Genomic DNA, 22,774 nt, shown 5'->3' with positions numbered 1-22,774 from the left:
ATACTGAGATTTAGATTTTATTATTATAATTTTATTATTATACATGTCCCCTCCTCCACATCGCACTGCCATACCAACAGGGCTCTAGTGTTAATTTACAGTGGATTACAGCTGAACGAGTTGCAAGACACAGGCTTTCTCTGAAAAGGGGCACTGAGGGAACTCCACAGTCAAAAAGGGAGACAAAAACAAGACCACCAGAGGAATTCGAAGCCTCTGGCACTAACAGCCACAGCAAACATTAAATATAATCCAACTCCTACCTAGATTAACATAAAATTTACACTCAAGGCTTTTAAAATTCAGTTCCTATTACCCAAGAGGCGATGTCTAGCTTTCAACAAATAATTACAAGGCATATTAAGAGGCAAGAAAAAACAAAGTCTGCAGACATAGAAGGATATGCAGATTTTCTTTTTTTTTTTTTTTTTTGAGACAGAGTTTCACTCTTGTTGCCCAGGCTACAGTGCAATGGTGTGATCTCAGCTCACCGCAACCTCCGCCTTCTGGGTTCAAGTGATTCTTCTGCCTCAACCTCCCAAGTAGCTGGGATTACAGGTGCCCATCACCACACCTGGTTTATTTTTTGTATTTTTAGTAGAGATGGGGTTTCACCATGTTGGCCAGGCTGGTTTCAAACTCCTGACCTCAGGTGATCCACCCACCTCGGCCTCTCGAGTGAATTTTGTGGGTTTTTTTAAAAAAGGAATTTGTCTATTTACATTTTAAAATTTATTGGCATTAAAGTTATCCATAATATCCTTTATTATTTATTTAATAATGTAGGGCCTATAGTGACGTCTCCGGTCATTACTGATACTTGTGCCTTCTCTTTTTTCCATCTGGCCAGAGCTTTACCAGCTTTATTGGTTTTTTTCAAAGAACCAGATTTTTGTTTCATTTTTCCCCATTGTTTTACTGCTATTTATTTGGTTCCTGTTCTTTTATGATTTCATTTCTTCTCCTTATATTAGCTTTAGTTTGCTCTTCTTTATCGAGTTTCTTAAGTAGAGGCTTAGGTCATTGATTTTGAATATTTTTACTTACCTAATATAAGCATTTAATGTTAAGAATTTCCCTCTCTTGGCCAGGCACAGTACTCATGCCTGTAATCCCAGCACTTTGGGAGGCTGAGGTGGGCAGATCACTTGAGGCCAAGAGTTCAAGACCAGCCTGGCCAACGTGGTGAAACCCCATCTCTACTACAAATACAAAAATTAGGTGGGCATGGTGGTGTGCACCTGTAGTCCCAGCTACTCGGGAGGCTGAGGCAGGAGAATCGCTTGAACCTGGAAGGCAGAGGTTGCAGTGAGCTGAGATCATGCCACTGCACCCCAGCTTGATGACAGAGCGAGATTCTGTCTCAAAAAAATAAAAATAAAAATCAAAATAAGTAAATAAAAGAATTTCCCTCTCTATTCCCTCTTTCAGGTCTTTGCTTTGGCAACTATCCTATCCCTCTCCTACGTCATTTTTTCCTTTCTATGGAGTCATTCTTATCTTAACATAAACATGCGTTACAGTTACAGTCTACATCATAAGGAAAAAAAGAAAAAAGAAAACTCTCTTTCCCCCACATCCTCCTTAGGTTCATCATCCCATTGCTCTACAATACCTGTGTTCTCAATGCTGTGTCTACTTCCTTATCTCCTGTTCCGTACAATCCATTCTATTCAGGTGTTCACTCTGATTTCCATCTTGTTTTTATCAAGATCACCAGCAAGTTCCATCTCTCCATACACAACAATCAATTCTCTCTCCTCTTCTTACCCATTATCCAGCAGCATTTGACATCCTTTCCCCACTGGCTGTCAAGCCACTGCACTCCTCTGGTTTTCCTTCCTTCTTCTCTCCTTTCCAACCTTTCAATTGACTGCCCCCAGGGTTCAGTCCTCAGCTATCACCTATCTATATCCACTACCCAGTGCCCTTCATCCACTTCTAAATTAAGCATCATCTTAGTAGTTGAGCTATTCTATATTATTCCATAATTTGTAGTGCATTTTGTAGTTGCCTTAAAATAATACTTAGGTGTTTTAATCTGTGCAGTTAGATTATATGTTTTCCAAGGACAAAGATCCCCACCATCTCGTTCTTTTCCATCCTTTTGAAGTGCCTAAGCAGTATTCTGTGCATGGTAAGCCCTGAATAAGCACTGTAAACTCCATCTGATTTTGTGCAAGCTCTAAAAAATGTGTAATTTTACTAGTAGCTGGAAGGATTTACAGTGATCCACACTGAGGCAACAAGTACCACTTATAAATTAATTGAGCATTAAAGCCAGGATCTGCTTGGGACTCATAATCTATTATGGTCACCTTAGAATGTATCTAATTCTTCTATTGAGACTGGGACCATAACCTGTCCAGAGGTTCCTTCTATTCAGCATTTTCAAAGAGGTGAAAGTAAAATATGCACTTCTTTCCATTAGAGGTTTCTCATGTGTTGAGGCTGGTCACAGGGAAATCTCCATTCCAACTAAATGCCAAACAAGTAACAATTAAATTAGAACCAAAATTCAGTGTTTAAGGGCCAATGAAATTGTACAGGAATCTGGCTGATGCCTGAGGAATGCCCACCTCTTCCACTGGTTTACAGGTTAGAAGCAAAGAGCCCTTGGGACCTGAGAACGTTTCATCCAATAACGTCATCAACACAGCCTGCAACAGCCTCATTTCAAGCCAGAGTGAACAAGCATCAAATGGTTTTGAGTTTCGTATCATAATCCCCTATGTATCCTGTCTGATGGCAAGGGCCAAGCTCAACCCTTTAGCTGCACTGTCTCCTCACCAAGGGAAAGAAAGAGAAAAGGACTCTATAGGCTACTCAGAATCACCAGGTAAAAGCTAAATTGTACTCTCCTCTTCACGGACTCCAATCCTTAGCCACTATTATACAACATTCTTTAAATTCACCATTTTACAATTAGGAGATTTTGCAAAGCAAGCTTCCAGGATCTTTGAGGATTCCCCCGGCTTGGTTTAAGATACCTCAAGGAAATGCTCTGCACCAAACTACTCCTAAACACACAGATATGAAATAAGCCTTAGGAGTTTTAAATCAGATAAAGAATTTCTCTTTGAAAAAAGTCTCTGAACTGATCAGTCATAAACAACAGAATGTACATCCAAGTTTCATAAGGAGACAAAACACGGTAGTAACATACTAAAGGATACACCATTCCACAGAACAGGAAACACAGGAAATGAGGAGTGCCAGACAATCTTTTTATTGTTCACTGAAAAATGCAGGTCTGCAAAGAGTCAATTGCATTGTATATTGAATGCAAGGTCTGATATTGCAAGTATATATGACATGGTATAACATATAAAATATTACATATTTTACACAGTGACAGTACCCGCCTCTTCTAAACACTAAAATTTAATAGAATGAAGTAAAAAGCCTATTAAATAAGAAACAAACACTGCAATCATAAACAAAATGCACTAAGCAAAATACTTTAAAATTGTTGTGTGTGACGTCTATCTTGTCTACCTGGAGTTAGGAATGGTGGAGCCCAGAAAAAAACTGAGCTAACAAAAACAGCCAACACCCTCCAGGAACTCTTCCGGGGAATCAGGCCGCTGGTGCCCGTCACAGGCTGCCCCCATCTGATGACCCAGCCAGGCTTCAGGGCTGCCCGAGGGCCCACACTGAATGCTAATGCCTGTCTGGGGCTGGGCTGAGGTGAATGGGAGGAGTACCAGGTAGGAAGAAGCTTCTCTCCCAACTGCTTATTCTGCATCCATGCTATGGATATGAACACCTAGTGTTTCTGGTGTGAATCTGCCACTCTCCACAAACATTGAAATGTGATTGAGAAGAAAATGTTAACGCTGGGAACAAAAGCCATTTTCTATGCAGTCTGCAGATATCATCATTAATTCCTGTCATCCATGTTTTCATTAAGATGCTCTAAAAGAGGCTACTGCTATTATACTGCCAGTCAGGCAAGCCAGGATAGAGGTAACAAAACTTCTCCAGTTATAACTAGTAATTCAAATGAATCAAAAATAAATATAGCTTATACTAGAGGGCAACACAGTCTCTATTATTCACATGGTAATATATTCAAGAATTGCAACAATATTCACAATTCTCTAAGGTCAACATATTTCCCTCCAAGCAGAAAATCCTGAATGGAAGGGAGTGTATAGCATCAATAACTCCTGTTTGTCTCACATATTATCAGGGCTCAGAAAGCTCATTATAGATAACAAATGCAAAATTAAAAAAAAAAAAAGCATTTCAATATATGTACAGCAACAGAGGAAGACTACGCCCTCCCTCTGGGCCTCCTTGGCATAAGGCAAAGCATGGCTATTTGCGACAACAGTGTCTAAGCTGACTCTGGAAAGGCTCATGTTTTAGGATAAATCAGAATTACAAAGTTCCTTCATTCACAGGTAACAAAGGACTATTAAATAATTTCCTGAACTAAGACAACAGTCTCACCATCAAAGAAAATTTTCTTCTCATCTGAGTTTTTATAAATGAGATTTTACAATACCCAGCTTTTTTAGTTAATATGAAACCATCAGCGTACAGAGAACATCCTCAAAGCTCAAGATGAGTAAAGCTAATATTCTCAGATTTTCCACACCCTACAGAGCAGCAAATATTTTATCAGAATATCCATTTAACACAGTTTTAAGTCCATAATAACCAACTATGTATTTTTCTTATTCAAAGAAGACCATGTTTTGATAAGAATAATCCCAGTTTGATGAGTATCCTATTCCCCTTGATGTTGTACAATAAATGTCACTGTTGAGTCTCTATATCCTTGACTCTTCCAGTCAAAGGAAAATCCTGTATAAAGCTGGAAAACTGCAAACTCCAGCGGAAGCACTAGTGTTAGTGCTGAAGTAAACTTTAGGGGAATAACCACAGTCGCTTATCAGACTGTTTACAGCACTGATAGAAGCCCTCCTCTTCTTTTATCTCTATTATCTCTATTTTATCTCTAAACATTCTAATATTTTAAACATGGGGGTTCACTGATATCGATAAAGGTCTAGTTCATGAGTAAGGTTTTGGTCTCTGGAATGATGTGTGGCTAGCCCAAAACACCGGCTATGTTAGCTTTAAACATGATCATTCTTCTTCCCACCACAATCTGTCAAACCCACCCATCTGTCCTGCCACTGTCACTCCCCCAGCCCCTCAGGATTGCTGCTCCTCTCTTCTGAATGTTCTACTGCATGTATGGTATTCACTGAGACATCACTTTAATGTATAGGTCATTTGCATTTCACGCCACCAGCTCCCCAAAAGACATCAACTGGGAACAATTTCTAATAGTAAAGGCACGATTTGCCAGCATTTTCCCTTTATAAAGGAAATCAAAGGACCTGTCTGGAAGCTGAAAGAACACCTTGGGTATTCCTGTAAAGGGAACGCTGTATCTGCTACCAAAACCCAGAGACACTGACTAGATCTAAAGAGCATATGGATTATGCAATAGGGTGAGATTTGGCAGTTTAAGATCTATTTCCAATATTACATTAAGCCATTTGGGTGAAAGTGTTGTTAGTATCACAGGAGCAAATGAAAAGTGTCAATGACACCCTTTTGGCTCATTTCCTTGTGCTTCTGGTTATACTTCCACCAGCTCCAGTGAAGCCTGTCCCAGGGCACATCACTCAGCTCCCCACACAGCTGCTCAGAGAGAAAACAATGCACTTCACCTCAACTAGTCCAGCAACTGGCACTCAGATGGTGAACGCTGCAGCCAACGGCCTTGGGGCAGAGCCCATGGAAAGCTTTAAACAGGCTTATAGACATTGCATAAAAATTCCTGATTTTAAAATACCTTCCCAAGGAAGTCACAAAACAACCATTTTTAGTTAATAAAATGTAATCTATACTCAAAAACAACGTAATGCCTCAGAAAGCAAAACCTGGAATGGAAGAACTTCAGAAAAATACGGCTTAATCAGTGTCTTACTTTGGCTAAGTTACCACAGTCAGCGTAATTTATTATTGCATTTAGAAGCCCAGCCTACCGTGCTCTCCTAAGATGGTGAAGTACACGAAAACAGTGAGCAGGGGTGATAGCCCTTTAGCCTTTTGTGACTTCAGAACTTAGGAAGATAAAAGATAACCAGGATTTGACATTCAGATACTTACTTGCTCAGCACAAGTTGAGTTAGGAGACAGCTAAACACCAGATTCTCATCCACTTAAGGTGTTCTCAGGAAGCTCCTATTTGGATACCAAACCAGTGGGTCTCAACATGGCTGCACATCAGAATCACCTGGGAAGCTTTTAAAACTCACCACATGCCCAGGCCAATTAGCTCTGGAAGGTGGAGCCCAGAATCAGTTGGCTTTACACTGTCCCAGGTGATTCTCGTGCAGCCAGGACGCACACCACTGAGCACCCCTTTCGGAGAGCAGTTGTGTGAAAGCCAAGTGAATGGAACGCATATCTGGATAGTTTTATTTCTTTCTCAATTCCACCAGAAAAAGGGATTTTCAGAAAAAGGCACCGTTGTGCTTCCTCTAAAGATGTAGTCTGCGGTTTGGGAAGTGCTGGTTCCCTGAGGTTATCTGGAGCGCTGGTTGTAAAGAAGAAAGTTCTTGTCTTGGCAGAGTAGGCAGAGTTTCAGGCTTCGGCAGCTGCCTCCTGCAGCTAAGAACGCCCAGGTGCCCATGAACACCAGGATTATAAATGCTGACGCCAGGTTTATTCCATAATAAGAACTTATGAAGGTCTGCAAAAGAAAAATAAATCAGCTTGGGTAATAACAGCAAGCTTATTAAACATGTGGAATAACCAAAGATAAAGGAAAGCATGGAATACTTTCAAGAACTTGGGTGTGTTTCACCAAACGTATGATGTGTGTCATGCGTTAAGGCCCTGAGGCATGTAGAACTAAGCTGGTCAACAGATACTGTGGGTCCCGTGCTTTGCTGTATTCAGATGGTAACCCTACAAGGCAGTCATTAGGCAGAACCTAATGGAATATACAATACAAGATGCATGTCGTGTAACTAGTTTCTATTCATTTCTGTGTTGAATTGGTTCTTAGAATTTGCAAGAAAGTGAGACAAGTCCAAATTACTTTAGTATGAATCCTTAGTACTCAAGGGAACATGAGGGAATAGTCTTTTTCAGTTGCACAATTGCTGTGGGTTCCAAAAGTGTATTCATTTAAAGAACACTAATGGAATGCTGAGAGGTACTGTGTACACCTTGGTGAGACCAAAGTTTCTGTCCTAATGGAGGTTCTGTACTAGTAAGGGAGGCAGGTAATGAATGAAGAAACAATTAGTTACAAATTGTGATGAATGCTAGGACAGCATAATTATAATTGCGATGAGGCTAGGATGGGTAAAAACAAGGTGATCTCCTTAGGGCTGTCAAAGAAGGCCTGAAGAAAGTGGTAGATTTTACAGGTAGCACCTTATGCAGAAAGACTGCTCTTCTCAAGAGGCCTCCGTGGGCATGGCAGGCATTGAGCATTTTCTAGATTATTCTTCACAATAACTCTATACCTCAAATCCACTGAATTTTAACTCATTTTACAGAGTGCTACACTGTTTTGTATTGTTCTTTTCTTCTTTAAAAAACATTTTTCCTCTTTTAAACAATTACAAAAGCAATACATGATTGTTGTAGAAAATTACAACCCAAAAGTGAGAAAAATAGAACAAATTTTACAACTTAAAATTCAGCTAGGTTAATATTTATTAAAAAGCTCAAAAAGTGAAACCATAAAGAGAGAAACTGATCAGACAATATAAAATTAAGAACTTTTGTTCATCAAAAGACATTAAGAGAATGTAAAGACAAACCATGCCACAGAAGTTATTTGCAATACATACATTTGACAAAAGATTTTTTCTTTTACAGAAAACATAAACAACTCCTAAAAATCAAAAAGAAAATAGATAGGCATAAGATTTGAACAGGCACTTCAAAAAGAATTATCCAAATGGCCAATAAACATCTGAAGACTTGCTCAACCTTATTTTCCCAGCATGAACACACCTGTGTAACTAGCACCTAGATGAAAATCAAAACATTCTCAGCCCCCAGGAGCCTCCCTGTTCCACCAGTCACTGCCCCCACTGAGGGTGACCATGACGCTGGCTTCAACACCACAGCCTGGTGCTGCCTTTTGGTATTTCTGTCAACGGAGCCACACAACATGCGGCTCAACCTATTAATCATCAGGGAAACGTAAATGAAAACTTTTACTATAATTTATCAATTTATGTATTTACGATACCATGACATAGCCAGCAGGACAACTAACAATAAAGAGAATGCAGTGAGGAGGTGGACGAACCACAACTTGTAAACTGATGGCAGAATGTAAGGTGATACCATCGCTCTGAAAACTGAGTGGTATGAACAGTCGACACATGTACACCCCATGACCCAGCAGTCCCACTCCTAGGCGTATACCCAAAAGAAGTGTGTGTGTGTGTGTGTGTTGTGTGTATGTTCACCAAGAGATATACATTAGAACGTTCACAGCAGTACCATTCACAATAGATAAAAATGAGAAAGCCAGGTGTGGTGGCTCATGCCTGTAATCCCAACACTTTGAGGGGCTGAGAGAGGAGGATCGCTTGAGCCCAGGAGTGCGAAGCCAGCCTGAGCAACATAGAGCTCTTCTCTACAAAAAAATTTAAAAGTTAGCCAGGCATGACGGCGCATGCCCATAGTCCCAGCTACTTGGAAGGGTGTGGTGGGAGAATCACTTGAGCCCAGGAGGTCGAGGCTGCAATGAGCCGTGATCGTGCCACCGCACTCCAGCCTGGGCAACAGGGCAAGACTCCATCTCAAACTAGAAACAACATCAATGCCTCTCTGCTGTCACATGGGTAAATTATGGTATAGACACACGGTAGAATACTATACAGCAATGAGTGAGCCATCTATAGTGATGTGAAGATGAATCCCACAAACATGCTGAGCAATAGGAGCCAGACACAAGAGCAAACATTGTGTGGCTCCGTTGACAGAAATACCAAAAGGCAGCACCAGGCTGTGGTGTTGAAGTCAGCGTCATGGTCACCCTCAGTGGGGGCAGTGACTGGTGGAACAGGGAGGCTCCTGGGGGCTGAGAATGTTTTGATTTTCATCTAGGTGCTAGTTACACAGGTGTGTTCACACGGTGAAAATTCATCAAGATGTACATTTCTGATTTGTGTGCTTTTCTGTAGGTGTGTTATTTTAATAAAACAATTATGTAATCATTCCCTGAAATCTGCCACTGACAAAGAACTACTATGAACATTTTGGTATATACTTTTCAAACTTCCTAGGTTCTTTCCTTTTAATCATTAAAAAGAATAGTATCAACTATTCAATATACACCAACATTTACTGGCCACCTACTATGTGCCATGAATTGAGGATACGAAGATTGAAGATAAGGCCCCATCCTTGATTATCATACTCTAATTAGAAACAGAGAGAGAGAGATAAAAACTATATTAAATAAAATATGCTAGCCAAGGACACATGTGTTATATGAGAGCTAGGAATAAGGTCCAGTCACGGTGCCGAGTCTGGAATACGCAACTTTTCCACGCAGCTGTCACAGAGAATGAACAGTTTTCCAAACTGACCTAGGTTAGGGAGAGACAAATCACTGCAAATAAACAGCAGGGAAAAAAATATTTCAATAAGACACACCAAAAAATTAATAGTGGTGGTCTTTTTGTGGTAAGACTTACATGACTCATTCATTCACTTAAATAGCTTTTCTGAATTTCCTCATGTTCTCATGGGCGTGTATTTCATCTAGAGTAGAATTTACCATTTTAGATACATAGACTTGAGTTCCAGAATACAGTCTGAGCATGGCGGCAACACTCACCTGGGCTGACACCAGCAGGTGGGTCAGGAGAACGATAAGGAGGATGCCCCACTTTTTCTTCTCACAGCCATCAAAAAATACAACGCCCCAGAATACATGCAGCAAGATGATGACCAGCGTCATGAAAGCTGAAAGACAGCCGACCATTAGTGTCACTCCTACAGGTATCAGAGCCACTGATGACCCTGGCACTGTGCACGGGCTCTCGGGGTGTCCACCACACCTCAGCGAGAGAGTTTAACACCACCTGACAGAAACAGGGCCTTGACACGCTCAAAAAGCAACACTGCGGAACAGGGACTGACTGCCACAGCTTCTTGTCTAGAATGTAAACCTGTTCAATAAAAGGTCGCCTGAGATCTGGCTTTCAGGCAGCTTCCCTGAGGAATACAATAAAATTACTGTGATGTCCAGCCAGCTTTTTCCCAATGAGCCTTCTGCACAAGTAAAGAGAGACTTCAATGAAAAGGAGTATCTTCTGTTTCAACAAGGCTCCTCACTAAAGTGGAATTTTTCCTCGGATCCTTTTGAAAAGGACCAATGGAAAAATATTAAAATCAAGGCCAGGCGCTCTGGCTCATGCCTGTAATCCCAGCACTTTGGGAGGCCGAGGCAGGCAGATCACTTGAGTCAGGAGTTTGAGACCAGCTGGCCAACATGGTGAAACCCCAGCTCTACTAAAAATACAAAAATTAGCCAGGCATGGTGGCACATGCCTGTAATCCCAACTATTCAGGAGGCTCAGGCAGGAGAATTACTTGAACCCGGGAGGCGGAAGTTGCAGTGAGCTGAGATCATGCCACTGTACTCCAGCCTCAGCAACAGAGCAAAAAAAAAAAAAAAAAAAAAAAAAAGAAGAAGAAGAAAGAAAAGAAAAATATTTAAAATCACAGTAATTATCTACAATGCTTCTTAGGCAAATGGCACTGAATTTGATCAGCACCACCAGGTTTTTTCTGGAGAACACTACCTCTGTGTGTATGTTGTCTGTGTATCTTGTGTACTGGATAACAGTCTTTATTTAAAGTGGGCAAGCCCTATATATTCTGCAAAGGTTAACATGGAAAATAAAAAGGTATCTAGATTTCCTCTTTGAGCCACATAATAAGAAATCATTAACACCCACCAGACTGGCAAAAATTCAAGTCTGACAACTCTCTTTCATACTGCTGATAGGAAAACAGTCAAGCATTACAAATTAAAGAGGAATTTGCAATCTCTATTTCACTCCAGCAATTCTGCAGCTAGAGCTACACTCCGAAGCAATTAGTTCTGAAATTAATAGATCACCTGCACCTGGGAACTTGTTAGAACTCCAAATTATGGGGACCCACCCCGCACTTCCCGAATCAGAAACAACGGGGTGGGAGCCCAGCAATCTGTGTTTAAACAGCCCTCCAGGTGATTCTGAGGCACGGTCAAGTTTCAGAGCCATTGCTCTAGAGAAATGTACACATCTGCACAAGGAGCATATATAAGTTTAAGTCAGCACTGTCTGTAATAATGAAATATGTCCATCATTACCAGAATGGATAAATAAATCCTGCTCTATTCACACAATGGAATACTATATGGTCTACGATATAAATGATCTCAAGAATCTAATGTTATGTAGAAAAGAAAACCGTATCGTGAAAAAATGAGTATTATTTCGTTGATATGAATTCTAAAACATGCAAAACTAAAAGACGTAACTGTTGTGATGGAAGAAAGCTGTTATATCTATGTAAACGTGTAATTATTTCAGTAAACGGTGGTAGATATTTTAACTAAATTAGAAACAGTTTCCAAAGTTTTGACGCTATGGCAGATGAAGCTAAAGTGATGTATTTTAACCCTGGTGATGACCCTGGAAAAGGAAGCCTCCCTGGAGAGAGATGCTTGGTGACAGCGGGGAGCTGAGACCGCTGAAGATGCTCAGGAGTGCAGTTTAAGTTTTAAAGTTTTTGTGTCAGAAAAGATCAAGACAGAAACTGACACAAATGGAAACACTGATTTTTTAAAGAAATCATAAGGTGTTCATTTTCTAAGGGTTTTTCAGAAACTAGATGACAATCAAATGTCAAGAGAAAGCAATGACACCATTAAGGTGTCATCTGTTTGGCAGCTTATGTTTGCCATTCTTTCTGAATATTGATGTTACCAGGGCAGCCCTGATGAAATAACTGGGAAAGGTCCTTAGTTCTTGTTTTTGTTTTTTTTTTAACTGTTTTTCTTTAGTTCCTTTATCAATAGGCACAGCTGCTTAAAGAAACCAGATGGCTCGAGATGGCACCAGAGCTTCTTGACCCCTGACCAGATACCAGAGGAAGACCTCGCAAAACCAGCACAAACTGGAATAGGTGACTCCTATTTGCATTTAGATCATCAGCATATCTTTACAATGCTAAAACTCCCTACCCTGAAAGAAAATCCCTGCCATTTCATGCACATATAATATATGAAGGCATATGTTCATGGATAGCACCTTCACATCTGGAGTACCATCCCATACATGCTCACATTCCTTTCCCGCCCCACACCTAGTCCCCCTATGCCTTCTACTGCTTGGGGAGAAAGTACATTTAGCGCAAGAGCTCACCTTCTCCGTTTTCTGGCCAGGGAATAAAACCCGATTGCCTTTTCCAATTGGATGTTCTTTCTTTGCGACCAATACTGAGTGGGGAAAGAAGTGTTTACCAGTGACACTGAGACACAATTATGCTCCTATAGTCAAGGCCTACAGTTCATTTAAAAATGCTCTCACGGGCTGGGCGCAGTGGCTCACACCTGTAATCCCAGCACTTTGGGAGGCCGAGGCAGGAGGTCAAGAGATCGAGACCATCCTGGCTAACACGGTAAAACCCCATCTGTACTGAAAATACAAAAAATTAGCCAGGCGTGGTGGAGGGCACCTGTAGTCCCAGCTGCTCGGGAGGCTGAGGCAGGAGAATGGCGTGAACCCCGGAGGTGGAGCTTGCAGTGAGCCGAGATAGCGCCACTGCACTCCAGCCTGGGCGACAGAGCAAGACTCCATCTCAAAAACAAAACAAAACAAAAACAACAACAACAAAAATTCTCTCACTTACAGAAGTTTCAGTCTCCTCTTGTCCAAAAGAGCATTACTGTGAGTTTTAGGCAAGCATCCTCAAGACATCATTAGCCCTGACCTTTCTTCCAAATTCTAGGTCCATATTTCTTGGTCCTTCTTACTGAGAAGTCTGATGGATTGACTTTGCCTCCAAAGTTAAGTCCATACACCTCAGACTAGCATTCAAGGACCTCTACAATCTACACCCCAATTACCTTGACACCATGTTCTCTACTATCTTCAACTGCATCCTATGGAAGAAAACCAGAACTCTTCTTCACTCTGTCTATACCTCTGGTTTTCTTTTTTATTTTTAAATAGATTATCCCTTTTGTCTGAAGACTCTGCCCCTCAGCACCACCCCTCTCCATTTCACCACATCCGAATCTTACTTTTATTTACAATCCAGTTCAAATGCCACCTCTCCTCAGTAAATTATTTCCTAACACCTACCCTCCTCCTTTTTTTTTTTTATATTCAACACAATCTACTGAGCACCTAGACAGCCTGGCCTGAAGATTATATATATTATCTTTAGAGTCAGATGGTTCTGAGTTAGAATCCCAGCTCCACTGCGTGGCTTTGGACAAGCTATTTAAACTCTCTGAGCTTCCATTTCCTTTATTTTTAAAATGGGGATAATACCACATAGGGCTGTTACAAGGAAAAACAGTGCTTGGCAAACCACATCTTTTTAATATGTGGTAGCTACCGTGTGCTATGGTCTACAGATTCAAAGACAAATAAGCCAGAGTTCTCAGTGAGTTGTACTATCAGGTGAGAAAGTGAGACAGCAGCCAGCAATGACCACTTATATCCAAGTCTCCTGGGTACTTGACTATGTCTTAAAAATGCATTCCTGGCCAGGCACAGTGGCTTACTCCTATAATCCCAGCACCTGGGAGGCTGAGGTGGGCGGACCACTTGAGCCCAGGAGTTGGAAACCAGCTTAGGCAACATAAGAAAACCCTGTCTCTACAACAAATACAAAAATTAGCCAGGCGTGGCAGTGTGCGGCTGTAGTTTCAGCTACTCAGGAGGCTGACGTGGGAGGATTACCTGAGGCCAGGGAGGTTGAGGCTACAGTGAGCCATGATCGCACCACTGCACTCCAGCCTGGGTGACAGAGCTAGACCCTGTCTCAAAAAAATAAATAAAAAGTAAAAACAAAAATGCATTTCTCTTCATTCTTGTAGATTATTTCTTCCTCTGACTTTGTACTACTCTTACATTTATTTTCTTCCTCCCCTCTTTCATCAATCCACATAACAAGTATGTCTGCAGTGGCCAGTATGGGCCAGGCACTTTCTAGCCACTGGGACTATTACAACACATGAAACACAGTCTCATAGAACCTTTCCCCATCCTTTCAGTTTACCATTTTATTGACACAACATCTAGAAGAGATCCCTTGGACATGTATTAAAATACCGTGCTATGTTCATACTCGGCTCATTTATGCAGCCAGCTCTCGTTTCCGGGTGGCTTTGACGGTCATCACAGCCTTCACTATCATGATGTGCTATGTTAGAATGCCGGGATTTACTCTTTCCTCCCTCTGCAGTTGGTTAAGAGGTTCAAAAGAAACAGACCCAGATATCTGCATTATTCTGCTACACACACGTGGCTACAACTACATACATCCTATTTAAACCCTTCTCATTAGTAAAAGGAACAAATTCCAGCTAGTAATGAAAATCTGCTAATAGTATCTCTAGAGTACAACCTTTTAATTACTAAACCTTTCTCAGTTAATGTTCCTAAATATAAAATTCTAGAAGTCCTTCAGTAAATCTAACCCCCAAATTTGCTTTGTTCTAATATTCTTTTTTTTCTTTTCTGAGACAGGTTCTCAACTCTGTCACCCAGACTGGAGTGCAATGGTGCGATCATGGCTCACTATAGCCTCGACCTCCTGGGGCTCAGGTAATTCTCCCACCTCAGCCTCCTGAGTAGCTGGGACTACAGGTGTGCACCACCAGGCCCAACTAATTTTTTTCTGTTTTAAGTGGAGACAGGGTTTTGTCATGTTGCCCAGGCTGGTCTCAAACTCCTGGGAGTTCACGCAATCTGCCCACCTCAGCTTCCCAAAGTGCTGGAATCACAGGCTTGAGCCATAATGCCCAGCCTGTTCTAATATTCTTAAGCCAAAAAAACTTCCCTAAGTTAACCATAAGAATATCAACGTTAGTTTATAACCCAGATTAATAAAAGGAGCTTCCATAATTTTTATATGTTGTAATACATTAATCAGAAAGCGGAATAATTCTAACAAGTACTGTATATCAGTTTGTGATGACTGTAACTGTCTAGTCGATAATGGACTTCCTCTTCTAATAAACTTCTAAGTCAAAGTATCTTGGTAGTGAATATTTCTAACCTATTTCTAAGCAAAATGTTTCAGTGTTATCTTCAAGAAACAACATTTACAGCCAGGTGGGGTGGCTCACACCTGGGAGGCCAAGGCAGGCAGATCACCAGGTCAGGAGATCAAGACCATCCTGGCCTACATGGTGAAACCCCATCTCTCCTAAAAAATACAAAAAATTAGCCAGGCATGGTGGCACACGCCTGTAGTCCCAGCTACTCAGGAGGCTGAGGCAGGAGAATCGCTCGAACCCAGGAGGCAGAGGTTGCAGTGAGCCAAGATGGCACCACTGCATTCCAGCCTGGGCGACAGAGCGAGACTCCGTCTCAAAAAAAAAAAAAAAAAAAGAAACAACATTTACTATTTGGCTCCTTCACCCTTCCTGAATATACCCCAAATGCTCTAACACACAGATTCATAAGCACCTTCATTTTCACACGTGTTCCTTTCCCTCATTCCCGATGCCTGTTTTTCTGTCCTTGCAAAGCTAATGGCCTAAGACAGCAATTGCATCTAATACTGGCTTCCTGCCAGCACAGAAATTGCCATCACCTGGCTTCCCCTAACATGGGCAGGGTATCTCTAACTAGGTCAGAGCAAGCCAAAGGCTGCTGCTGGGTGGTGGCAGCCACAGACAAAGGAGGACTTCCCAAGGCCAAAGCTCAGCCGCAGCTGCCCAGAGGCAGGATGTGAAGATCAATGGGCTTTTGGCTTCTTTTTCTAAGTAGTAGAAAGGTCAGGGGTTTCAGGGTTCCGTGAAGCAGGAGACACTCCTCCATCCATCCTGGCCGTAGAAACTCTCCAGACTCTTGAGAGATCCCCCAGTCAGCTGGCACAAGTGGGGAGTCGGGCCCCAGAGCTGAATGAATGCTTTTGAAAATGACTTTCTCTAATGGGGATTTAACTTAACATTTTTGTTTTAAAGAATGTAAGAGAATTCTGCGGCCTGATTTACTGTAATATAGATATAGATTGCTAATCAAATAACCTTCTCTAAGACATTATTTTAATGTTTAAAGTCCCCCTAGAAAATGCTGAAGAATGATGAAACACTCTCCTCAAATTAGCTCATCACTGTGGAGTCAGCATTGGGAGGTTTGCTAGAAGTTGTCTGATCCCGTCCTCTACGCAATGAAGATAACCCACATGGTCCACTTCAAATACTTCCAATTTCATTTCATTAAATGGCCACTATGAGAAAGTTCCTTCTCAAACCAAACCCAAATCTGCCTTCTTTTAACTCAGTAGTGATTTTCAACTGGGATGATTTGGCCCATGGGGGGAATATGTCAATGTCTGCAGACATTTTGGGTTATCACAACTGGGGGACAGGGGTACTTCTGGCATCTAGTGGACAGAGGCCAGGGATGCTGTTAAACACCCCACAACACACATGTCAGCCCCCAATCAAGAATCATCTGGCCCCAGATGTCAATAGTGGTGAGGCTGAGAAACCCTGCTCTAACTCCTGCTCACTGATCCTGAGAAGGCTCTTTGAAGAACCACAAGTCAACTCTTTTTTTCTATATGTAGCACATTAAAAAACATTTGAAACTGTCACAAAAATGCTGCAGCAGCCAGCTACTGTCACAAAAATGCTACAAAACAAAACAAAACAAAAAAACAGGCCTAAACTCACTGGCTAGAGCTGCCATTGGGATCATGAGGCCCAAGGCAGCCTGGAGTACAATCCCCTAATGGGGGACCTGCCTTCAGGCAGCGGGCAATGGATACAGGCTCTCGGAATTCTATTACTTTCTATTAATGCTTCACTGACTTCACAAAACTAATTAATTTCTATGTTTGTCTCTAGCCTAGAATAGTTTCAGCAAAATCAGATTTACCATTTCTTTAAATGTTTGCTCCAAACAAGCTCTCAAACCTGATCTATGCCATTTATAAAGCAAAGCTAAGTCCATAAGACCTTGGATGAAGATTTAGATGGAAATTGCAGGTAAGGTTTACAGTTGGATTGGACGTAAGTTATGGGAGAAAAAGGGAAGAATCAGGAAATATTCTAAGAAATAACTGAGCACCTGGAAGGATGGAATTCCATTAACTGAGATGAGGAAGGGTGCAGGAGTGCACCATTTTAAAGACCTTGTTCCACTGCCTTCCAGAATTTCTGATAAGAAGTCAGCAGTATTTAAAATTGTTGTTCCATTGAAGGTAGGGAGAAAGCCTCACTAGAGATGAAAATGTAGCTTACCACCCGAAACAAAGAACTTTGATCTCACGAAAAATATTCAAGTATAAGTCTTTGGTGAGGGTTTCGAATAACGATAAAAGGCAGTAAAATCCAATAAATCTACCCATTAAAGTAAACCTCAAAGCTGATTAATTCCTCCAAAGAAACAAGAGATTTCCAAACATTTATGCAAATAAGTTTGTTTCCAGGAAATAGTGTTGGAACACTGCACAGTAAGTGAAACATGTTACAATATGAACCATTTCCCTAGAAGTGGGAAGCGGGGCAATGCAGGAACCCTGACGTGAACCTTACGACTGTCTTTAGCAGAGCTGTGGAAAGGGAGAAAAGTGAACTGGTACAAGTGGTCCCAGCACTGAAGAACATCTTTGGTAAGAAGTGGGCATGGAGGAGGTTGATAAATGCTGGGATTCCCAGGCCAAATTCCCAGCATGGCCATGGAGCTGCATGGGATCAAGCTGAGAGGTTGCCGGGGAGGGCTAGACTGAGCAATAAAGTTGGAAATAGTGGGATTTTTTTCCCTTTCAAATGATAAATATTAGATGTAATTAATAAAATATATATTCCTATGGGGCTGAGTGAAGAGTGATACCATACTGGATGATGTTTTAAAAATGTGACTTTTGTCTCATGCAATCATATCTACAGGACAGTAACCTGTAATATGGTATCCTGCTCATCGTGGCTACAAAAAAAAAATGTCTGTGAAATTCACTGAAGAAAAAGAAACAAAACCCCCAAAACACCGAAAATTAAAAGCAGCAGTGGCTAGGTACAGCATTTCAGGAGGTTGAGGCAGGAGAATCACTTGAGCCCAGGAGTTCAAGACCAGCCTGGACAACATAGTGAGAGCCCATTTCTACAGGAAAAAAAAAAAAATTAGCTGAGTTTAGTGGCATGTGCCTGTGGTCCCAGCTACTTGAGGCTGAAGTGGGAGGATTGTTTGAGTCTCAGAGGTCAAGGATGCAGTGAGCCAGGATCACACCACCCCACTGCAGCCTAGGTGACAGAGCAAGATCCCGTCTCAAAACATAAATAAATAGGCCACACTTTGGAAGGCCAAAGCGGGCAGATCACGAGCTCAGGAGTTCGAGAAAAACCTGATCAACATGGCGAAGCCCTGTCTCTCCTAAAAATACAAAAATCAGCTGCGCAGGGTGGCACACTCCTGTAATCCCAGCTACTCAGAAGGCTGAGGCAGGAGAATCGCTTGAACCTGGAAGGTGGAGGTTGCAGTGAGCCAAGATCGTGCCATTGCACTCCAGCTTGGGCAACAGAGCAAGACTCTGTCTCAAGAAAAAAAAAAAAAAAGAAGAAGAAGAAGAAAAACACACAAAAAAACAGGCCAGGTGCGGTGGCTTACGCCTGTAATCCCAGCACTTTGGGAGGCTGAGGCAGGCAGATCACCTGAGGTCAGGAGTTCAAGAACAGCCTGGCCTACATGGTGAAACCTCCGTCTCTACTAAAAATACAAAAAATTAGCCAGGCGTGGTGGCAGGCGCCTGTAGTCCCAGCTACTGGGGAGGGTGAGGCAGGAGAATGGCATGAACCCGAGAGGCAGAGCTTGCAGTGAGCCGAGATCGCACCACTGCACTCCAGCCTGGGCAACAGAGTGAGACTCGGTCTCAGTAAAAAAAAAAAGAAAAGTAAAATAAAATAAAATAAATAAATAAAAATAAAGGCAGCAGTGGCTGATGAAAATAAGGACAATTTTACCCATGAGAAGAAACAAGGTCTACAGAGAACGGAGAAGTGCAAGTCATTCAACTGCACCGAAGGGTAGTCAGCAGAGCCTAGCCATTCATCCGTGTGAGGAAAGAGACATCAGTGATTCAGGGTGGCCTGAAACATACCTAGAAGAGCCATCAAGTCTTACAGCCCCAGCCCATGTCATTCTTTCAGCTAGAGACTGTGAAGCAATACACTGAGCTGCCTGCTTACACACTGCCTGAAGACTGACGCCTGTGATGTGTGGATTTCATAATGTATCACAAGCTACTAGAGACTATGATAGGTCATATCTATTTAATGAAAGTGCATTCCAAAAAGTACAATTTTCTATTCTCAGTTATTTGAGCAGCTGGAAAGAAAGGCTTACACTATTGATATAAAGAAAACAAGCCAGGCGTGGTGGCTCACACCCTATAATCCCAGCACTTTGGGAGGCTGAGGCAGGAGGACTGCTTGAGGCCAGGAGTTTGGGACTAGCCCGGGCAACATAAGGAGACCCCATCTCCACAAAAAATACAAAAATTAGCTGGGCATAGCAGCACATGCCTGTGGTCCTAGCTACTTGGGAGGCTCAGTGGGAGGATCACTTGAGCCCAGGAGTTCAAGGTTATAGTGAGCTAAGATCATTAACACTGCATTCCAGTGACAGAGTGACAGAGCAAGACCTTATCTCTTAGAAAAAAAGAGAAAAACAGATAATGAAAAATACATATTCGATGATATATACAGCATATAGAGTATCACTGTATCATAAACAGTAGCAGTTAGTTGTGACAACTTATTACAAGAAATTAAGATTCTAATGAAATCATAAAAGGATAAGAACTGCAGGTTACAATCTATTGTTGATCATTTTTTCTGTGTCATTAGGAGATGTTATACTTTCTCTACTACTTTGGAATTTGGAAATGTAGGTATTGAGATAGTCTTGCTTACAAAGAGCTTTCAGTCAAGAGTCTAAACTTTAACAAACTGCCACACTGTAGAGATTATTCTTAAAATATTATGAATAGAAAAGTGAACGAAAGATAAAAAATGTATTGGGTTACAGTAACAAAAATTTATTCTCATGCTCACAGGTCTAAAGGCTGACTGTGCATTGCTGATAAAGGCTGGGCTCAGCTGGAAAACCCTGCTGCAAGCTCCTGGGGTGGGCTCTGTGTGGCTCTGGGTATATTCATTCAAGGGTCCAGGCTAAGTGGCCATTAACTTTCCAAGGTATCTTCTTCTCATGGCACCAGAGTCCAAGAAGGAAGGTCCAATCATGCAAATACTTTTTAAGCCTCTAACTTACATCATAACCACTAATTGGCCAATTCAAGCCACATGACTGAGCTCAAAGTCAAAGGGTAGAAAAGAACATTCCAGCCACCATGAGACTTATTACAGGAAATGACAAATTGGGACAAAAATAATCTCCCACATTCCTCTTTTATTTTCTTCAAGCTCAGTATTTTTCTTTCTTCAGTCATATCCCACAGGCCATGGCTTCTAGATCTTCTATCATACTGACAACATTCTTTCTATATGAATTTTACTTCTTCAGTATTCCTGTTAAATCACAATGCTTGGAACAATACAACACTCCATATGTGGTCTGACCCATATTGGTTTTCCCTTGTGAAACGTTTAGTGGCTAAAAAGTTTAAAAGCTTGCCTAGGTTTTAAGTGCACTGTCTAGAAAATATAATAGAAGTGAAACGGTCTGGGGAATTTTTAAAAATAAAATGATCAGCTGTTCTTTTTTACTAGGTACTAGCTAAAGACATTTTTTCTTCTAAAGCATAAGAGAGGTAATTCGGAATGAAAAACCCAGATTCTGTATAATACTAGAAAAATTATCTTCTCTCTGAATTCTGTTTTCTCATCTCAAGCGCTAAATTCTCCACCTTAATAATATTCTTAGGCCAATTTAGAGCTTATAAGCACTTAAATACATATTCTCTAAATTAATTTCATTTAATTCTCAACAACTCTGAGCTAGGTGTTATTTCTGCCCTTCCTGAAAGATCAGGAAATTGAAGATTAGATGGAAGGACAAGACTTCCTTTGCCCTGTGAACAATACTGCTCTTACCTCCAGGCCTGGAGGAAAGAGGCCTCTTCCCTCTGCCTGGAACATCTTTCTCTGACAACTCCTTTCTTTGCCTGCCTAGCTATTATTCACCCTTTAAGTAAATCTCTACTCGTTATGGCACTTCCTCCATAAGCTGTGCCTGGCTTTCATTTTTCTGTAAGTTATTTATTGAGTGCCATCTAGAAATAAAGGACTCCACAAGATGCCGAGGACAGAGCAGTGAACAATACAGATGTCGTCCTTGCACTTGCATGGCTTAGCACCCAACTGGAGAAAAAGACATTCAACAAATAACTATACCATTACTTAATCACGCCTGTGATAAATGCTGCAAAGCCAAGGTACTGTGGCCTGGGAGCATGGGTTACAGCCTGTCCTTTGTGCCCCATGGCTCTTCCTCATTTCACTGTAGCATTGATCATGCTTTATTGTAATTAGCTGTTTGTCTTTATTCCCCACTATGAATGGAAGTTATGAATGGTAACTGGGCTCTATTTTCACAGCTTGGTATAACTCCTTTAGACTAAAAACATTTAATAATTATGTATGGAATGAGTGATTCAATAATCAAATGGACTTGCCCAAAATACTAAATTAATGAGCCAGGATAAGATTCGAACCTAGGATTACAATTCCCATACTTTTGTCTCTATACAAAATTACCAAGAAACGGTAATGATTCTAGTAAAATTTAATGCTAGCCTACAACATAACCACAAATAAAAAAGAAGTAACCTATACATAAACATTATTTATAAACTATGCCTGTTTGTAACATAAGAGCCTATGTACACACAGGTATCATATAGTATGGATCTTATTGACACATACTAATATAGACAGATATATATACTACAGGCTGAATATCCCTTATCTGAAATGTTTGGGACCAGAAGTGTTTCAAATTTTGAAATATTTGTGCATCTATATATATAAAATGAGATACTTAGGGGATAAGACTCAAGTTTAAACATGAAATTCTTTTTTTTTTTTTCTCTTGAAACAGTATCCCTCTGTTACTCAGGCTGGATTGCAGTGGGACGATCACAGCTCACTGCAGTCTCAACCTCCCGGGCTCAAGTGATTCTCCCACCTCGGCCTCCTGAGTAGCTGGGACCATGGGTAGGCACCACCACACCCAGCTGAATTTTTTAATTTTTAGTAGAGACAAGGTCTCACTATATTGCCCAGGGTGGTCTCAAACTCCTGAGCTCAAGTGATTCTCCTGCCTTGGCTTCCCGAAGTGTTGGGATTACAGGCATGAGCCACCACACCTGGCCAAAACATGAAATTCATTTACATTTCATATATATCTGATACACACAGACTGAAGGTAATTTTACACAATATTTTCAATAATTTTGTGCATGAAACAGTTTTTTCTTGTTCTGACTGTGACCCATCACACAAGGTCAAGTGTGAAATTTCCTACTTGTGGTGTCATGTCGGTGAAGGAAGTTTTGGATGTTGGAGCAT

At 41.3% G+C, this 22,774-nt stretch overlaps 1 protein-coding gene across 2 annotated transcripts in view; it reads right to left on the bottom strand.

Moving 5' to 3' along the window:
- Window positions 1-6,420: 6,420 nt before the first annotated feature.
- APH1B (aph-1 homolog B, gamma-secretase subunit) overlaps window positions 6,421-22,774 on the bottom strand; it is a 28,409-nt gene continuing 12,055 nt past the window's right edge. For both annotated transcript variants that reach the window (XM_019011255.4, XM_055362530.2), the window contains 2 exons: window positions 9,845-9,972; window positions 6,421-6,721 (listed from right to left, as the gene is read on the bottom strand). In XM_019011255.4, the coding sequence (XP_018866800.2) occupies window positions 6,554-6,721; window positions 9,845-9,972 (296 nt within the window). In that variant the 3' untranslated portion in view covers window positions 6,421-6,553. The remainder of the gene's footprint in view (window positions 6,722-9,844; window positions 9,973-22,774) is intronic.

Source organism: Gorilla gorilla, chromosome 16 (assembly GCF_029281585.2).
Source record: "Gorilla gorilla gorilla isolate KB3781 chromosome 16, NHGRI_mGorGor1-v2.1_pri, whole genome shotgun sequence".
NCBI lineage: Eukaryota > Metazoa > Chordata > Mammalia > Primates > Hominidae > Gorilla > Gorilla gorilla.
This window is presented reverse-complemented; position numbering and strand designations above follow the sequence as displayed.